Source organism: Trachymyrmex septentrionalis, unplaced genomic scaffold (assembly GCF_001594115.1).
Source record: "Trachymyrmex septentrionalis isolate Tsep2-gDNA-1 unplaced genomic scaffold, Tsep1.0 scaffold60, whole genome shotgun sequence".
NCBI lineage: Eukaryota > Metazoa > Arthropoda > Insecta > Hymenoptera > Formicidae > Trachymyrmex > Trachymyrmex septentrionalis.
Window position 1 is genome coordinate 1,686,697 of NW_017305779.1, and position 19,940 is coordinate 1,706,636.

General features: G+C 30.7%; 1 protein-coding gene across 1 annotated transcript in view; it reads right to left on the minus strand.

Annotated features, from left to right (window-relative positions):
- LOC108752420 overlaps positions 1–16,207 on the minus strand; it is a 23,699-nt gene extending 7,492 nt beyond the window's left edge. Inside the window, exons 1-15 of the mRNA XM_018493220.1 lie at positions 15,954–16,207; positions 15,351–15,693; positions 14,567–14,680; positions 14,200–14,355; positions 12,846–13,210; positions 11,922–12,249; positions 10,051–10,281; positions 8,511–8,624; positions 8,170–8,330; positions 7,514–7,558; positions 4,896–5,153; positions 4,069–4,414; positions 2,226–2,453; positions 2,015–2,140; positions 1,324–1,479 (exon numbers count right to left, since the gene is read on the minus strand). Coding sequence (XP_018348722.1) covers positions 1,324–1,479; positions 2,015–2,140; positions 2,226–2,453; positions 4,069–4,414; positions 4,896–5,153; positions 7,514–7,558; positions 8,170–8,330; positions 8,511–8,624; positions 10,051–10,281; positions 11,922–12,249; positions 12,846–13,210; positions 14,200–14,355; positions 14,567–14,680; positions 15,351–15,693; positions 15,954–16,207 — 3,225 coding nt within the window. The remainder of the gene's footprint in view (positions 1–1,323; positions 1,480–2,014; positions 2,141–2,225; positions 2,454–4,068; positions 4,415–4,895; positions 5,154–7,513; positions 7,559–8,169; positions 8,331–8,510; positions 8,625–10,050; positions 10,282–11,921; positions 12,250–12,845; positions 13,211–14,199; positions 14,356–14,566; positions 14,681–15,350; positions 15,694–15,953) is intronic.
- Between the last annotated feature and the right edge of the window lie 3,733 nt (positions 16,208–19,940).

Sequence of the window (19,940 nt, forward strand, 5' to 3'; positions counted from 1 at the left end):
ATCCGGCCCTTGAGCGGCCAGAGCGTTTCTTTCAGCGTGCTCTCATTAGTACAATTAATATTTCGATTATTATTGTAAATATTGCTAAACGGTATGAAACTTTTGTGTTCATCTCGATCTCATCTACCTTCCTGTGAGTGATATTGGAAAAAGTCTTACGGGATACCATGTATAAGATACATAACTCGAATTAAAAATAACGTTCCCTGAGTCATTCAGTAGTCACATTATAAACAGTAAACTCAATAAACTTCAAATTGTACATTTTCTTATATCCACAATATGCAAAAAACAAGTGTTTAATATATGAGTCCAAACATGATTTAATTCTAACGCATCAGAGGCCTGTCGAAAAATTTGAATATCATTTCGAAAAGATAAGTAAAGGAAAGAATTGCTCAAATTGGGTTCCAAAATTTAGTTTAACGTGATGAGAGCCTTGAGAATGCACTCCGATCCAGAAGACCACTTTCCTTGAAAAATGAGGATTTGAAGACTATAATCAAAATGAATTTAAAACTAATCTGCGGTACACTTAATCTTAATGAGAGAACTTGCGATACACTTAATGTTAATAAAAAAACTATAAGGTATGCTTTTTAATTTTTCATATGTGGAAAACGGCAAAAACTTTTAAATTATTGACGCCTGATATTATACAGTCGTATAGACGTTTCTTTCCAAATCAAAAATTAGTTTTTTTTAAATAGTAGAAAGAATTTTTGTTAATGCACAAAAAGTTTTATTATTTGTATATTACAATATAAAAAAATTATGAAGGTTCGAATATATATATGCAAGTAATGATCATGAAAATCTAATAAATACTTTATTATATATTGTGGAAGGTAAATTACTACATTATGCCTACATTTAATTTGCATAACTATTATCGGTTCATTACAGAAATCGACAAGAACCGTAAGAACTAATATCTTTAGCAGCAAATAATAGCCATTTACATGCTAGATGACTCGCCTTTGAACTTCAATACATCGCGTGCAATACTGACACGTACGAAGCAGAGGCCTTTAAAATCTAAAAAAATTATATCGTATAACAATAATATAATAATGCAATAATACACCAACAATAATAATAATAAAATAAAAAATACATAAAAATAAATTTATAAATAAATAAACTGTTTAAACATAAATCAAAATGTTTCGATAAAAATAGACAATTAAGTTGAAAGATTGTCTTGAAATTACTTAATAATTAAAATAAATCGTAATCTTGTTCCGAATAACATCAACGATCAGTTGATCCATCAAAACGAGGATTTTATTAACAAATTTTATTAACAATTCAACGTCTTACATTCGTGAATCCCTCTAGCGACAGGTCCATCATATTTCCAGCAGTAATGGTAAGTCTTCTTTGTGACCTCAATATTATAAGCAGAACAAGCTTACTCTCCTTGGGTGTAAAATCATACCAAACTGATTTGTACGCTGCATCGCCAATCATTTTGCTCTAAAGAACAATGTTGCAAAAAGATTGTGTTGTCAGCGAGATAAATGATTAAATCAACATAAAGGCTTTTTTTATACTATAAAAGAAATAACAATTCTGATATAGTTTGATAAAGAAATCATCATATACTTCAATTATAACAATGTATTCTTGCTAAATAGATAATTAAAGCAAATTATTGTATCATTGACATTGAAAAGAAAATGTCTACTGATTTTCTTTTTCACACTGAAAAGAATAGGAAAAAGAAAATTTAACTTCTCATTTAAGTAGTTATGCGTTCTTCATGAAAAAGATGCAATTGCCATTATTTAAAATCATCGCACGACATATATTCCATTCAAAGAGAGAATGACCTCGTCTATTTTGCGCATGTCTTTATAGCGTTGTACAGTACAACGTTATGAAGACCTGCGTAAAACGAACGAGTTTTCGTCCGATCCGAGATTATTCTTTCGTTGAATGGAGATACCGAATCGCGTAAACTAACATCTCCACAAAGAGAATCAAGTGGAAAGATTTCAATTATTCCGACCTTTGCAGTGAGGTATTCTCCGCAAAAACAGAAAATAAATGCCTCCACCGCAGCAGCTATATAAAACACCACAGCTTTCATTAGTGCCGTGCCATCAATCGTATCCGAATCTTGTGTGTCGATCGACTGCAACATATTGAATTGATATCACTATCGTTGCAAAATGAATCATTTCTTCATACTCCTTACTTTGAGACAAAGAATTACTTACCGTTATGATCGTGAATCCTATGCAGCAAGTTAGCAATGTGCTCGACATAAATTGAATTAGCGCTATATAAGAAAAGATTTTTTCAATTTTATCTGAAAACGTGATGATCTTCTGATGCTTGCCAATCACTTTCTTCATACTGAAAGCTAATTGTTGATTGTTCATTTCAGAAGAGATATTCTTTAATATATCACATAAAATTTCTATCTGACCGCTCGTATGAAGAATCTGAAAACGTATTTCCATATTTTTATAAAACCGTGATAAAAATAAATAGAAAGAGATTTTATACTATCATAAGATAATTATTTAGAATAGGGGAGTCAGCTCCGATAACCTTGATCTTGACGTATGTTGTCAAGATCATAATCCTGAGTGACCTACAACAGATTTTAGCCGTCGCTCGTCATTAGTTAATAAGTTATTAACAGCCAAAATTAGTAATCATTTCCCTGCTTTACCTGAAAAATCAGATAACTCTTAGTAGGGAGAAAAGTATGGGGTGAACCGAGAGAAAGAGAGACAGAGAGAGAGAGAGAGAGAGAGAGAGAGAGAGAGAGAGAGAGATTAAGGAAATACAACTTTTCACGCAAAACGAGTTCCACCCCACCGATGCCAAGGGACGTCCGACTTTCCACACGAAGAGAGTTTTACCTCCCCTTCCAAGGAGCGTTTGATTTTCCATATGCAAGATCTATCTGAATGAAAAGTGAAGAACGCTTCTTGACAGAAGAGGAGGTAAAGTGAAACTTGTTTCGCATGGAAAGTCATGCGTCTTTTGGCAAAGGATGAGATGGAACTCGCTTTGCGTGGAAAGTCGTGAAATATATTTTAAAGCAGAAAATTTCTGTTTTATATAAAATAACTGAGACATTATTTTTTAAATTTTATTTGATAATAACTTTATAATAAATAACGAGTGACGACTAACACTTGTTGGAGGTCATTTAGGGTCATGTCATTGACAACATATGTCAAGGTCAAAATTATCGGAGCTGACTCTCTATTTTAAATAATTACCCCTACATACAATGGAAAAAATATTAAAAACAGGAATAAATATTAAATATTAAAGAAGTAAGAACATATTAGGAATAAAAGTTACATTACGCACAGTAGATGTAAGTAAGATATAAAACATAATATACGAGTAGGATATAATACTACAGATATATAATGTCTTATATATCTGACATAACATGTTTTATATCTTATTTGTATCCATTGTATGTTTGTATCATATGTATATTTAATCTCTATTTCTAATTTTTTTAATTTTTCTAATATTTAATATATTTATTTCTGCTCTAATACTTCTTTTATTGTTCGTAAATCTGTACAGTAATAATAAATTACTCACTTTGCATTCAGTAAGAGTCTGATGTACGCTTTATAGTGCTGTTCAATTAAAATTAAAAAACTATACAACACAAAACTATATAATACAAATACCGTTTAAAATAAATATAAATACATATTTTTGATGTTTTGATAGAAGAGAAAGTGTGAATGTTAACGAGTAATTTCGAACGATAAAGATTTTGATTTAAAATTATATTAATAGTATATGAATGTTAATAATGCAATTTAAAGTCAAATAATAATTAGAGCATTTTTTTAAATAAAGTCGTTTATAATTGGTAAATAATCATCAATTTTATTTAACATTTTTCTTAAATGTTTGCAGTTTCTCTACTTTTGTCTATACGTATATAATCTGTTAGCACAATATTAATAGATAAAAGTATAATGTTACATGAAAAAAACACAAATTGAGCAATATCTCCTAAGTATAAATCTAAGGATATCGAAAAAGAATTTTTCTATCATATATTGCACTCACTAATGTGATGAGCAGACTGTTAAGTACGCCGGTCGTAGTGGAAGCTGCCAATTGATGAAAGAACTCCAAACCTGTAACAAGCTCGTACAGCGGCGATTCGTTGCACTGCGACGGAAGTTGTAGCTTCAATGTGAACACGCGAACAAGCGTCTCATCATCATCGTAATCGTCGGTATAGGATGCAAGCACCTCAATGCCGAAGCAAACAAACGATGCAGCATGGAGCGTGACAATAATATTAGAAATGCGTCGTGATAGATTTGCCTTGCTCATCATGATGTTCATTTCGCTGCTGGTGGCTTCCCTCCAGTCTGTAGCCATCGCAGCTAGGACGTCGTAAAATATACTGCGGCAGTTTATTTTATCCAGGTATATGGATAAACAATTAACATTAAGTGGCAATACAATAAAATGGAAAAGGATGGGTTCTAAAAAAAAAACAAGTCTAATCTTCCGTATATACGTTTGATGATAAATGAAGTGATATATAAAATACAACGAAAAATGTAGTGGTAAACTTAGCTTCAGCTACATATTATATAAATATTATTGCAGTTAGATGGTGATGATTGTATTGTCTAAAATATCTAAATTAACTATCTAAATATATCTAAATTAAAACAGTAGTATTTGAGTCTAGATTAAATATATCATCTTTTCTATATATTTCAAATCAATTGCAAGTTTTATTGAAAAATAAATAGAGGAAAATAATTTGTTCTCTTTATTTAAGAGAAAAAAGATATTGCGATGAACATCATGACTTTTAAAAGCGATCTGGATAAACTTGATTTCCATTTTTGACTGCGTTAAAAATATTTTCTTACCGACTATTGAACCATAAAATAATCAGTTTCAGGGACATCACGCTGTACTCTATGGTGACACTTAAACCATCCATCAAGTGCGACATATCATCAGTTCTAAAGTGAATAACGATCCACCAATATTGGAGAGTCTGCACTATGCCGATGGTCAATATCCAAAGACACCGAAACAACAGGGCGCACGGTGTATTAGGCCAAAATCCAATTCCTCGAAGACCGATTTGCACCACGAGAGCAACAGTGCTTGTAGTCGTCATGCTACCGCGTCGTAATATCTTATAATTTTATAGTAAAATATAATAATATTGATATTCCAATTTATATTTAGTGTTACATAAGATTTGGCCAAAAATTCTACATCTGCGATATCTGAAATGTAACTTAGATACTTATCGAAATTGTTAACGTTTTAAAGCCACAAATCACACTAGCAACAGTAAAACGACTCTAGAGCGGCAACTTGAGGGACTTGCTCACGCAAGGTTCATTGGCTAAATGTAGCCGTAGCAAGGTAATCACCGATCAATTGCAATCAATTGAAAACAAAAATTACAGTAGTTTACATGAAACAAAAATTGCAGCAATTTAACTATAATTACACTGCACGATTGCAATTTATTTAATGGTTAATCTTACTTTTCCATAAAAAATGTCGCCGATGAGATAAATTAGTTACTTGAAAAATGCAAAAGACAGCGTTTCTTCTTACATGCACGGGAGTGTGCGCAGTTCTAGAATAATAGCTCTTTCAAGAAAAGTATTAAGGGGATCCTAAAGCCGTTTGTATTACCGACTAAGCCATATAATTTTCATATAACAATTATTTTTTTTCTCTTTTACAGATTTGAAAATCCTTTTCCAGGAAAAAAAGTATACGCATTAATACGTATTTGTGAGATGGAGTTTATGCCAAGAATTTTAAATAGTTTCAAAATTGAGATCTTCTTTAACATTTCTTAGTCCATTATGACGCTCCAGAGCTGTCACATCGTGACATTTGCTTCGTATAAAAGCTGTGCAATCTGTATTTACGAAATAGTAGTCCATAGACTAGTAGTTTCCACGAAAAACCAACATGGAATTCTTAGAATTAGACTTAGGTCCGGTTGCATCAACATTACTTTGACTTTAAACAAAACTTAAAACTCTCTCTGTCTTGTTTTAAAGCGCAAAAAAACAGAATCAGTGAGAGTTTTAAGTCTCACTTAAAATCAAAGTAACGTTGGTGCAATTGGGCCTTAGACGTTTATTTAAAAGGCTAATGTTATGCGAAAATTTATGCGTATATGTTGCATGAATGAAATATTGATATAGTAATATATAGTGATATATAAAATATATCATATATAAAATATTAATATAGTAATATATAGTGATGTGTCAATGATATTTAATCGTTTATATGTAAGTCCTTACACTATAACTAGTTGTCTTTAGAATTCCCTTAAATGTATTAAAAGATATAAAATGAATATCGAGACAAATATAAGCAATAATGTAACAGTCAATATGTTGTACAATCGTATCTCTTCGCACATACAAAAGATAATTTTCTTAACAAAGTTATTAAATGTTATTAAATAGAAAAAGATATAATAGAGTACAAAAAATTCATACTCGATTTAAAAAAAATCATTTAACTGTCCAGAATACAAAATTATTACATCTTTACTTTAATCGACCAAACAAGTTTCATCATTTTCTATTCATTCTAGTATACAAAGTGCACAATTTTTTATCAAAAACTTAAAAAAAAGATTTTTAAGGTCTCGAGTAGAAAATTCTTTTCATTTGAAGTGTTTTGTAATGATATCTATTCAAGTGATAATCTGATGGATATCAGAGCATATCAGAAAAATATCAGGGGGAGGGGAGGGGAAATACAATAAAAAATCCTAATTCAGCTTTCAGAGCTAGATTTGCGCAAAAGTTTGATAAAGTTGTGAAGTCTGCGTCATTGTAATGAAAAACAATACTCTTTCAATTGGCCAGTATCATATACTTTCATAGATTATTTCCTTCCAATTATCTAACTTAGTAAATTAATAGTTAGTAAATTAATTGTATCTCCAAAAAATCCTGTTCAAAAAGGATTACTTCCTAATAATTTCACTATATCAAAAACATCACCTTTTAAGAGTATAAAATTAGATTTTTTTCTACATATAATAATATTAACTAAAATATGATAAAAGTTTAATATTCTGTATCCACGACGAGTGTTATTAAATTATTACAATTAGTTTATTATTAGTTTATTTTTAAAAAGAAATAAATGTTACTTTGACTTTGTCATAGTATGTATACACAGTCCAAAGTATATGCAGTTTTCTTTATATTAATACATTGCGTATAAAACAGATACGTACGACGCGGAAGCTTTTAAACTCTGAAAAATTAAATAGTACGCAATTAATAAATTTACTGTTCAAATTAATTGATAAAACAAAACATTATCATCATTATCATTACAAAAATAATGAAATGAATAATAAAATGTAAATTATATTTATACATATCTTAAATTATATTTATACATATCTTCAATAATTAACATACATATAATATAAAATAAGTGAGATACTCGAAATTGCTTTTATTTTTGATATATTGTTAACTGTATACGTATCTTCAAATTATTGTCATATTTAAAATAATATTTAACTGTTCTCATATTGTATACATATTTGCATATGCACATTTAGAAAAAGAAAAGATATCTAATTTTGACTTGAAATAATAATGCGTTATAAAATACATAGAAGATGTCAAAGATATCAAACATGAAAAATGGAACATTTTTTTAGCACTTCCCACATTAAAGACAATAATATTAAATGTATATTGCAGTATACAGTTATAAAATTAATTATCCGAATGTGAGCCATTATATCTATGATATTTCCAACTATTGTCCAGATGTTAAAAATTGTGAATTCACGCACGCATTAATAGCATTGATAGCCTATATGTATATATTTGGTCAACTAATTGTAAATTGATTGTGTGTGTGTGTGTGTGTGTATGTGTGTGCGCGCGCGCGCGCGCGTGTGTGTGTGTGTGTGTGTGTGTGTGTGTAATGAGTGCTAGAACTACAATTTTTTATTTGCCCAAAAAACAATTAAGGAAATCATCAATATAATGACGTATTATCTGAATAATTATTTCATTTCATGACTATAGATGTCTATATTGCAATATACTCGTAAGTATTGTATATTAATTTATATTATTAACTTAGGTAGCTATAAAAAGTTCATAATTTCAATGAAATCTTACATTTGTGAATCCTTCCAATGATAAATCCATAAACTTCCCCGCAGTAATTGTCAGACATTTTTGCGATCTCATTATAACAAGTAGTAAAATGCGGCAATCCCGAGGCTTGAGAGTATACCAAACAGATTCATATACGGCATCGCCGATCGTTCTGCTCTAAAATGAGAGACAGGTACATGTGAATGACATATCCTCAGCACGTATGTTATACTATATTATCAGATAAGCAATCTCTTTATACAAGTCCAATCTTTTTATCAACAATGTAGTAGTAATTTTTTAAACAATTTTATATATGGGAAAAGGAAAAACTGACTAATGATTTCGTATACTCACCTTATTACTCAGATATATACCGGCGAAACAGAAGATAAATGCTTCCAAAGTGATAGCGATGTAAAAAAACAAGGTCTTCACTAACATCCTGACTCCTTCATCTGTGCCCATCGACTGCAAGTCAAGAAAACGGTCAGATGGTGCGCTATAAGCAGACTTCTTAAACATACGGAAAACAAGCGGATATCTCCCATCATTGTGCAACTCGTCAGTTTTGAGTGAAGATAAAGGAGTTTGAGGATATCCGGTCAGTCTTATAACATTTCTATAAATGAATAAATGACTCGAAGTCATGCTAGTACACTGAGAGAAAAATGTTTGGTATTTGTAACTATAATTACATATTACTATAATTATGATTATTATATACTGCTATAATAATAATAACTGTAACTATGTATATACAATAGTTGGTAACCTAAAATGACTATAATTATAGTTATTATAACCATAAAATAGTTGAAATTACCATAAAAATAATTCAAGTAATTATAATTTTGTACTTATATTTTGGAACAACCATAAAAAATATGGTTGTCTCAATCTATAATTATAAAATTTTAGTCACTTGAATCATTTTTATGGTAATTTCAACTATTTTATGGTTATAATAACTATAACTATAGTCATTTTAAGTTGCCAACTATATGCATTTGTTGCTAGAACTATATACATAGTTATTATAGCAGTAATAATCATAATTATAGTAATATATAATTATATTATAGTTACAAATATAAACACATTTCTCTCTTACAAATACAAAAATTTTTCTCTCAGTGTACGTTCACATAGAAATCTTTTAACTTGCTCTCTGCTTGCAGCTAGATAGTAAATTCATGTTTATCGTGTGGTCTGCGCGAACATGTGAATCTAAAACCACTACCATTTCGAATACCACAAAGTATTCGAAATAAAAATGTGTATAAATAAATACTAAAAATAAGAGTATAAAAATAAATATCATCATTTCTTTCCGATTAGGTAAATAAAAGTTCACGTTCAATATGTGTGCCTGTGCAGATAAATGCATTGATCTTTATAGAGTGTCTAGTAAAGACCGTAACAACGTTTAAGAGTAGATTCCTGAGTTTCTTTTAAGATAAAGATCCTAATACTAAAAGTTGAGACTATAATAGAGACTATATAATTTTTTAATTATAAACATTGAAATTAGCGAATCATGTCACCTAAAAATCGCGCGTTTAAGTATGGATGACATTTTGCATTTTACCGTACTGATATGATGATCATACCGTACATATGTTAAATGCGCGAACTTTAGACGGTATATTCGCTGACTTTATGCTTATAATTCATAAACTATTACAGCTACAACATTTTAGTACAGGGATTTACATCTCAAAATAATCTTAGGAATATACCCTTAAGCATTGTTACGGTATTAATGAGACACTTTGTATAATATATCTCCGTGAATCATAACTTTTATAAAGCGGTGCATTAGAAAATTTTCAAATACGATACGTAAAGAACAAAAATTCAAACAAAAATTCAATTATAAATATCAGTTACTCACAGTTACTATAAGGAATCCGATGCAACATATGATCAAGGTATTCGAAAAAAATTGCATTAGTGCAATGTGAGAAAAAAGACTCTCAATATTCTCCGAGAAAGCGATAATTTTATGATGTTTATTAATTAAAGATTTCAATATGGTAGTGGGTAAATTATATTTATTATTCTTAGGGCAAATCTCTTCCACTTCCTGTTGCATAAGATCTATCTGTCCACCAATGTGTAGCATCTATTATATATGTATTAATTATTTTATTATATGACTACTAAACAAAAGTACTCGCTTAAACAACAAATATTGCATAAATTATATAATTTTTATTATAATTTAAATAATAACTAATTTTATAACGTATACATTTATTGATCATCAAATTAGAAAAAAATTCTAAATTTGCTGCTAAAATTTTAAATCTTAAATTGTTTTGCTTAAAAACAATATTATCTTAAAATTATTTATAGATTGAATAATTTATAATTTCATCTTTCATCTAGATAAATTTAAAATTAAATCATCTTTATTTTATCTAGAATATGTACTATTACATGTAAATTATCTTATCTAAATGATTTTGAGCTGTACTAAGAGAAACACTGCTTAACAATTTGTTTCACAAGTAGCCGCGAAAAATACACACGTTTGTATATGTACGCGATTTATAATAAAAAGAAAACAGATGACCAAGTTGGCCGTTTCAAATTTCTTTTAGCTACTATAACATCTTTAAAATAAATGGAAACGTCAACTGACCCGCAGTAAGACATTAGAATGAAACAAAGCGTAGTTGCAAGGTCTTGTTCACCTCACTATTATATACGAACAGAAACGTGAAACAACTGGAAGCAAATCCCACCCCTGCGCGGAGCCCAACATAAGAGCCGATGTTCGCATGCGTGAGGATCATAGATCGAAACCGCGAACGAATTACAACGGCACCGATGGATTTATGTAAAAGAGGGGATAAGATTGAGATCTGTGGCCATCGATTGCTATTATGGATCGAGAATTTGTCGATTCGGAACGTCTCACGCATGCTACCACTTACGCTTGCGTTTTGTATCGTATCGCATGCGCTTTAACGTCTCTCCTATGTTTCTCTCTCGCGTACAATTTACTTTTCCTCTAGTATTTTCCTTAAATTCTTGCATCGTGCATTTATTACGCTTTAAATAACGAATAGAATATTGTTTTTATTTCTTTAAAAACTTTTAATTAGTTGAATAAATTTCTCTTAATTGTTTGTTTGGTATAACTAATACTTCTGTCATTTTTTGAAGAAATTAGAACACGGTTTATTTAAGTAATTAATGTCACTTATATTTTTGATATAATCTTTTTTCATTTTTTGGAATTGTGATTCTTAAACTTCTTTTCTTCTTCACTAATATTAATCAAAAAAATACGATTTTGAACATATAGTTTCTTTGTAAATCGTCTCACACGCACGCACATGCACGCACGCACGCACGTATGTACAATTATTACACGTGCATAATATTTATTGTAATTGCTTATTATTATGATCTTCGCCTATATAATTCTCCAGAAAGAATATATTTTTATTTGATAAAGTGTTTTTATTTTACAGCGAGGATAAGAAAAATTACTTCTTATTATTATAATGAATTACTTTTAAATATTATAGAAATTAATCATGCATTATAAAGTTAAAAACGGTATGCCAGTATTCATAATCGGTCTTTATTTAAGACCATTTTAAATAATATCTTAAGATTAATATGACACTGCGATTGACTTATGACATCAAGACGGTTTTAAATCAAAATCTGTTATAAATATCGACTATAAGTATTGCAATGAATCAAAACGCAAGAAGGAAAATTATAAACGTTGTTGATTGCACTCACCAAAGTAACCATGAGTGCGTCCAGCATACCTATGGCGGAGGCAACTGCCATTAAGTGAACGAATTGCACGCATTCCACGATTTCGTAAATTGGCGAATTGCAAAATTCGAACGGCAGCTCCATTTTTATCAACAACTCTCGACAACTGCCGTTGGTCTGTTTGCGAAAGTTAATAGACGCGGTACTGTAAAGCAACACCGCTGTAGAGTAAACACCGATGGTCACTTTTGAGCAGCGATGCGCAAGAATCGCCTTGTCGATCATAGCGTATATGTTAGAATATTCACTCCAATCGTTGGACATCGCCGTCAGAATATCAATGAATAATCTGCAACGTAATTCCAACACGTTGCAACACTGATCTATATTCACGACGTAACGCAACAAATGTATACTTTCATTAGCTCGTGAAAAGAAGAAAATCATAAAGTGTGACATCTCAATTGCCGAGATAATTTTCTTGTCTCTCTTCATCAAAAAAAGAATTTTCTAACTGTCAAATAACTTTGAATTACTGCACTGTATTATCAATATAATAAAAAAGTTAAATAACATTACATTTTATAACACAAAAAAAATATCTTTTCTGCAATCCGAAATTAGACGTTATACTTAGATTGCTAGATTTTAAGAGCGATATTCATAATCCGTTCTTATTTTAGGATTGTCTTAATTTAAATAATGTCTTGAAAATGCTAATACGGACTGATTTATGACATCTTAAGACTGTACTTCAGAATTATAGTAAAACAGTCTTAAAATAAGAACGGATTATGAATACCGGCCTAAGACAACCTTATTGCTTGGCATTCGACGCATTTTACGAGCGAATCATTATTATATTTAATTTCCATAGAATCAATCTAAGAATATGACGTTTTATAAAATTAAGTTTTATATAATATATATATAGGAAACACATACCGGTTATTAACCCACAGGACAACCAGCTTGAAGAAAAGAAGATTGTACGGCAAAGTAGTGCTTAAACCATCTATCAAATTCGGCAGTTCCTTAATACTAAAGTGTATTAAAAGATAATGATACTGGAAGATCAGTCCTGTTCCCATCACCAATGTCCAAAGCAATCTGAAGAAAATCGAGGAATTTGGCCATATTCCAGTAAGACGGAGGCCGATTTCGACCGGTCGGCTGACAGTGCTAGTCGGTATCATCTCGCACAAAAATCCACGTTTTTTTATCTCTTCGTTGACAAAGCCGGACAAAACGAGCGTAAGTTCCTGACGAGACTTCCGTACGATCGCTGCACGTATTTCCCAGAGAATAAGCTTCAAGATATTAACATGAAGATTGGATGCAGCCCCACCTTAAAGGCCGCCAACCAATTGCAAACGTTAACCGTGTATTTTCGTCATGTGCTTAGGAATGCAGAAAAAAAGTTACTACGATCGAACGATGATTGCAGACCTCGACGGACAAAGAATCGACGAGAGCTATTTCATCGTTTCCCGAACGGGAAAATCGCCTGTCGCCGTTATTGCAGGTGATTTACTTTAAATATGCAAGGAAATATTATAGGGAAGAAGTTACAACGCGACAGTGTAACAGCAAAAATTTCCAGAGTGACTATTATTAATAGAAGTTTCTGAGCAACCGAACATAAGTTTTTGATCATGGTACTAAATTTTCGCGAATGATGGGTTGATATACATAAGGAAATGCAACAGGCAAAAAATAATTCAACTTTGTATATAATTTTCATTCAGATGTATACGACTTAGAGTCGGGAGTCTAAGACCGCCAATAATACTTCACTACATATAAGCTGATATGTATATATTGTTATGGATCCACATCCATTTTGGACAAGAGAATTTATATAAGTATTTTAATAGAACTCTTTGTACTATACAAATAATAAATACGGCAAGGTAAATGCTGCTTTGTGTATTTTTAAATGGCAATGATATTTATACATCCTTATAATGATATTTATATATCCTTATACGTCTTGTTCTCGAAATAAAAATTTATAAAAAGTATGAAAACGACAAGTGAGTAAAAAACATAGGAAAATAAAATATTTACGTAGCACATAATAACTTAAAATTAAATAATAGATATATTGTATATAATATGCAAACATGTATATATGTTTATGTAGACTTCGCAATTGATATCCTTTTGTTGATCAAGACATTGCAAGTAGCACCGACACGTAAGAGGCAGAAGCTTTTAAAATCTGAAATATATAGAATCGTTTTATATTAGAAAACAACAATCCACTTCCACAGAAAACAGCATGTTTATATCTTACAGATGCAAAAACTTCCAACGATAAATCATTAAATTTTCCAATTGTTAATGTCAGTCGTTTTTGTGATCTCAATATTAAAATTACTAAATTTCTACTTTCGCTGGGTTTTGCATCGTACCAAAGAGCCTCGTAAGCTGCGTTTGCGACTGATTTGCTCTGCAAAAATAAAAAAGAAAACTACCAATATATAAGATCATGCCGTCCACAAGATAAAACATTTAATCATTATAGATTGCGAAAAATACGTGCTCTCTCTGAAAATTATGTTATTATACCGAAATGTTAGTATAATAAAAATTATCTGCATAGTTAAAAATCTATTTATATGTATATTACTAATATTTACAGCAAAGTATTTGATTTAAACCTTATTGCTAAGATATTCTCCAGCAAAGCAAAAGATGAAGGCCTCCAAAGTAATAGCGATGTAAAAGAATAAAGATTTCAACAACATATCAAATCCTTTGTTACTTTCAATTGACTAAAATGTTGAAAAAAAGGTTTTATTATATGTACATATTGAATATTTATAATTTGCTTTCAAATATATTATAATAATTGGTTAATTTAACAATCTTTTATATAATCTTTTATATATATATAATGTATGTACATATATATATGCATATAGTACTTGTTTGACGCGAAATATTTAATAAACTTACTATCAAGACGATAAATGCTATGCAACATATGACAAGTGTGTTCGTAAAAAATTGCATTAACGCAATATATGAGAAAAGATTTTCGATATTATCTGAGAACGCGATGACATTTTGATGTTTGCGGATAATGGTGCTCTTCGCGTCCTTATACAATTTATATTCATAGTCTTTTGAGAAAAGTTCGAGCAACCCTTGGCACACAATATCTATCTGCCCGCTTACATGAAATATCTAAAAATTCTAGATGTAACATTATGAGGATAAACAGAACTTTTGTAGATACAAATAAAAACTAACAAATTTGAAATAATACTACCCCCAATCACAATTTATAAATTAATCTATAAATCCTGAATATATTTAAACAAAATAATTTAGATTTTCAAAATCGACTTACATATGTAAACTTATATTAATTTAGAAATCATCACATTTACATGCTATGAGTATTAATATTTGTCTTGAAAAACTAAGTCAGAAACTTACCAATGTTATAATCAGTGCATTCAGTATCCCAATTACCGAAGCGTTGCTCAATAATTGTACAAATTGAGTGAACATGACGATTTCGTAAATAGGAGAAAATTCATAAACAAAGGGGAATTCCATCTTAAGAAAGAGTTCTCCTCTGCCAGACTCACTATTAATGCTGTTAAATTCCATTATAACGGAAACATAAACCACAACGGCAATCGAGTATACTCCGATAATCAACATTGAGCAACGATGAGAAAGAGTTGCTTTATTCGTCATAATGCGTACATCGAAAGCGACGGCATCGCAGTTGCGCCAATCTCGTGACATCGATGTCAAAATGTCGTTAAATAATCTGAAAAAATTGTCATTATCGCATATCATGTAACAATGTAAATTAGTTTTTGATTGGAGATTACAAAGTAAAAAAATTGTAATTGTAATTGTAAATTTTTTTTGTACATATACAATATATAAAAACAAGATAAATAATTCTCAACTGCTTTTTCTCCGTCAATTTTCTACCATAAAAAACCCATGTTGTACATTGACAAATAATTGTTTTTAAGAAATATAAAAATTTCACTTGTATCAATATATAAATGAGTTTCTTACTTCTGATTCTGCCAGAGGATAATTAGTTTTAAACAGAGCAAGCTGTAAGGTAGCGTGGTACTGACACTGTCTATCAAATCAAGAAAGTTAGCAGTTTCGATGCAAGCAACGATGTATTTAAATTGGAATGTTTGAGCGAGACCCAAAGAGATTGTCCAAAAAGTCCGAAATAAGATGCTGCGAGATCCTGGCCAAATTCCGATAGCCCGCAACCCGAACTCAACTGAAGGACTTATGGTTGTTTTCAGATCCATTTTAACTTTCGATTATATAGCAGGACGACCCAATCTAGTGTGTTTGACAGTGAGCTTCTCTTAATGCCTCTAATAGCAGTCAAAAAGTTATCACATTGTTACTAATAGTTCAATACGACGTAGAAATCTTACCATTGCCATGCACGTTGAGTAATCCTGAAGGATTCTAGAGAGTTCATCGCCCAAGTACAAATTCAGTGATCGGTCGAAATTATTCATCGCACATATACCTAGTATCGTAAGAAAAGAAGAAAACTACGCGACACTATGATTTCAGGTTTGTCGAAGGGGAAAAATAAATCATAGGTAATAAGTTTTGTACTCTTCCATGTCGAGTGTTCCCTGCAGGGGTGCGATTGCAATATTATTTGCTTTAAAAATGCAAAAGGCACGTTTTGGATAAGCTTATGCATCATGATGCGCTACAGAGTTATAATCGAAAGTAAGCGTGGAACAAGGGAGGGAGTTGAATATCTTTGACACAACCGATGCACGAAGCATAACGTAGTGTTCTGTGTTCAGTATTCGAGAGTGAAGATTTCAAGTTGCTTTATATCTAGTGCTGTGTATGCTATGTTTTAAATAACATTTTTTTACTTTATAATAATTATTAATCAGTAAGTTTATTTTCTCAGAGAGAGAAAGAGAAGTGTTGATTAATGTAATTGCTTGCTATATGTAATATATGTTACAAATAATTTTGTTATAAATTGGCCTCTTTTTCTTCTCATTTTTTTATTAATTGAAAAATTTATGACTATTCTGAAAACAAAATGAATAGCAAAAAATGAAAAAGTTAATTGTATAAAAAAGTGCTTTTACATAGTATTTATATATAACATTTGTATATATGTATAATTTTTTTCTACTTTTATTTAAGGTAAACTCAATTTAAGGTATTTATCGCAATGATTTAATTTTTAAGAAAAAGATTCATATTTATATAAGGTTTTTATAATTTTTTGTACATTTTTAATATATAGCGTGTAACACAACATCAACACATAAAGATGAACAATTAAATCTTATGCTTTTGTGACTACGCGAAAAAAGTTAACATTAAATAAATGTTATGTAACAAGAATATGATTTATTTATTAACTGTAAAGATCTTGTTGATTAATAAAAGTTATCAATTAAGTTACGACAGCAATGCTTAAATAATAATGCTTAAGTATTATATTACACATAATCGTATCACTGTGCTATTATTAAAAAAAATTCCAAAGTTCTTACGCTTGTAAAAGCCTTCAGAGATAGGTTTATGAAGTTTCCGACTATCATTGTCTCCTTCTATCTTTTATTCCTTCTATCTTTTATTAATAAAAGCAAGCTTTTACTCTTTGTAGGCTTTAATTCAAAGCAAATTATATCCCATCAAAAGTGTTCATATTATCACAAGATATCCTGAACATATTGCAACGTCTGTAGGATATATACATTCGGGATCTTTCTGCTGTGTACGATGTGTTCCCCGATTTATAAACTTATTCTAATAGCGTTTTCAGCCCGACCGAGTTTGCACCAACCTAGGTTGAAAAATGCTTTACTATTTGATGACGTTACATGCTCTATCAATAGGAAAGCATGAAACGTCATTAGTTTGACACAGATTGGTGCAAATCCGTACCATCCAGATGTCATTTTATCCTTGTTGCTCACCGAATATTAAACAAGAACAATGAAGACCAACTAGAGCATAGTTAGTCTTCAAGATCAAAGTTATCATAACAAAATTTTACAAACCATTTCTTTACAATTATTTTCACATACCCAGGATTCACAAATCGATTTAAAGTCAATTGATTTTTAGGACCGTTTAATTTGATATCTACTAAATTTTCTATTAATCTTCGAAAGAAGATCAACATTTTATCGATGTAGCATTGATAAAGCATTGATCTTCTCGATGCAGCGTTGATAAAATGTCGATCTTCTTTGAAGATCAATAGAAAATGTAGTCAATATCAAATCAAACGATCCAAAAAAATCAATCGATATTGATTTGATTTCGACTTATAAATCAGAATATCTAATAAATTTTCTCTAAGGGCCTCAACAAAATAGCTTATAATCTTAAGATGCCTTACACCCAAAGTGTTTTGTCTTTAGTAACACACAATACTAGCTTAATTAGTCTTAAAGGTGTATACATATACGGGGTGTAACATATGTATACATATCTTTAAAACTCGAGTCGTAAGACAGTTATTGTACATTACTAATGACAAAATACTTAGGTCATAAAGATTATAAGTCAGTCATCCTGCTAAGGCCTTAACCGTGCAGGTTTTAACTAACATATTTTTTAACTCATAATTTTTATTCATTTTTAATACTTTTTCTCATAACTCAAACGCAATCAAAATGAACCTGCAATTTTACATAACAGCTAACAGTATCTTTTAAGCAGTATGTAATATGTAGACACTATATAATATATATTACGAATAGCCACCGTATAATATCGATAAAAATATCGATTGAAGTCAAACACAAATTATTTTGCATTTATCCAATAGAATGTTCTGTAAAGATTGTAGCAGCGCTTAAAAGTAGATTCTTGAGATCATTTTGAAACAAAAATTCTAATATCAAAATGTCGAGTGTTTAATAGTTTTTGAATTACAAGCACTTAAAGTTATCGAATCATCTCACTTAAAGTTCGCGCGTTCAAATGTAATACAACGGAAAATCCAATTTTAATTAAGCGCGTGAATTTAGGCGGTATGATTCGCTGATATTAGAATTATCGTCTCAAAATGATCTCGATAATCTACTGTTACGCCTGTAGACGTCACGATTCTTTTCTTTCGAAAGATTCGGTGTCGCGACTACGGTTGGCGTCTATGAGACTCGAATGGAGTCCCCTGATAATGATTTGAAAGAACTAGAGGAATCGGACAACTGATAAAACGCGAAAACTCATAAACGCCAATGAACCCGAATAACAATCCGGAAAGAATAACAACATTATGCAGGGCTGAAAAGCGGCAAAATCAAGTTTTTTTTATATTCTAAATGAATATATCCTTCCTAACTTCAATTTATTTTAGACCACTAGTATTCCGTCCCTTTTAATACCTGAGATCGTACGTGGTCCAGTCCCGGGTCAAAAGGATTAAGTTCCTTGATCCAAAAGTAGGACCGATGTTTGCACTGTCCATCGGAACAGATGTCATAGCGTCCTTTCGGGACGTTGATCTATATTCCGGGACCGTAAAGGATGCGTTCGACTCACAGGTGTTCGCTACCGTGCGTATACCTGTAAGACTGAGTCTAACTGTCCTTTCATACTCTCTCTATTTTCCCTCCTTGAGCAAATTTTCCAAGATTTGGATGTAACACTACCTTTAAGCATTGTTACGGTCTTCACAAACACCTTGTATGTAATAAAAAGATAGTAATAATATATAAACAATTGAATTATTCTTTTTAAATTGACATATAGGAAAAAATATGTAGATATATATACATATACACACATACACACACACACACACACACATATATATATATATATATATATACACATATATATGCAAGTAAAATGTTGAAAATTTAAATATTTTATTATCGATAATAAATTGGTACATCACGTATTGTCTACATTCAATTTGCATAATTATTGTCGCATCATCATAGATATCGACAAATAAGGACTGATAAAGAGTTTCTATCTTTAGCTACACGTAATGGGCATTTAAATTCATTGGCCCACAATCTTCGAACT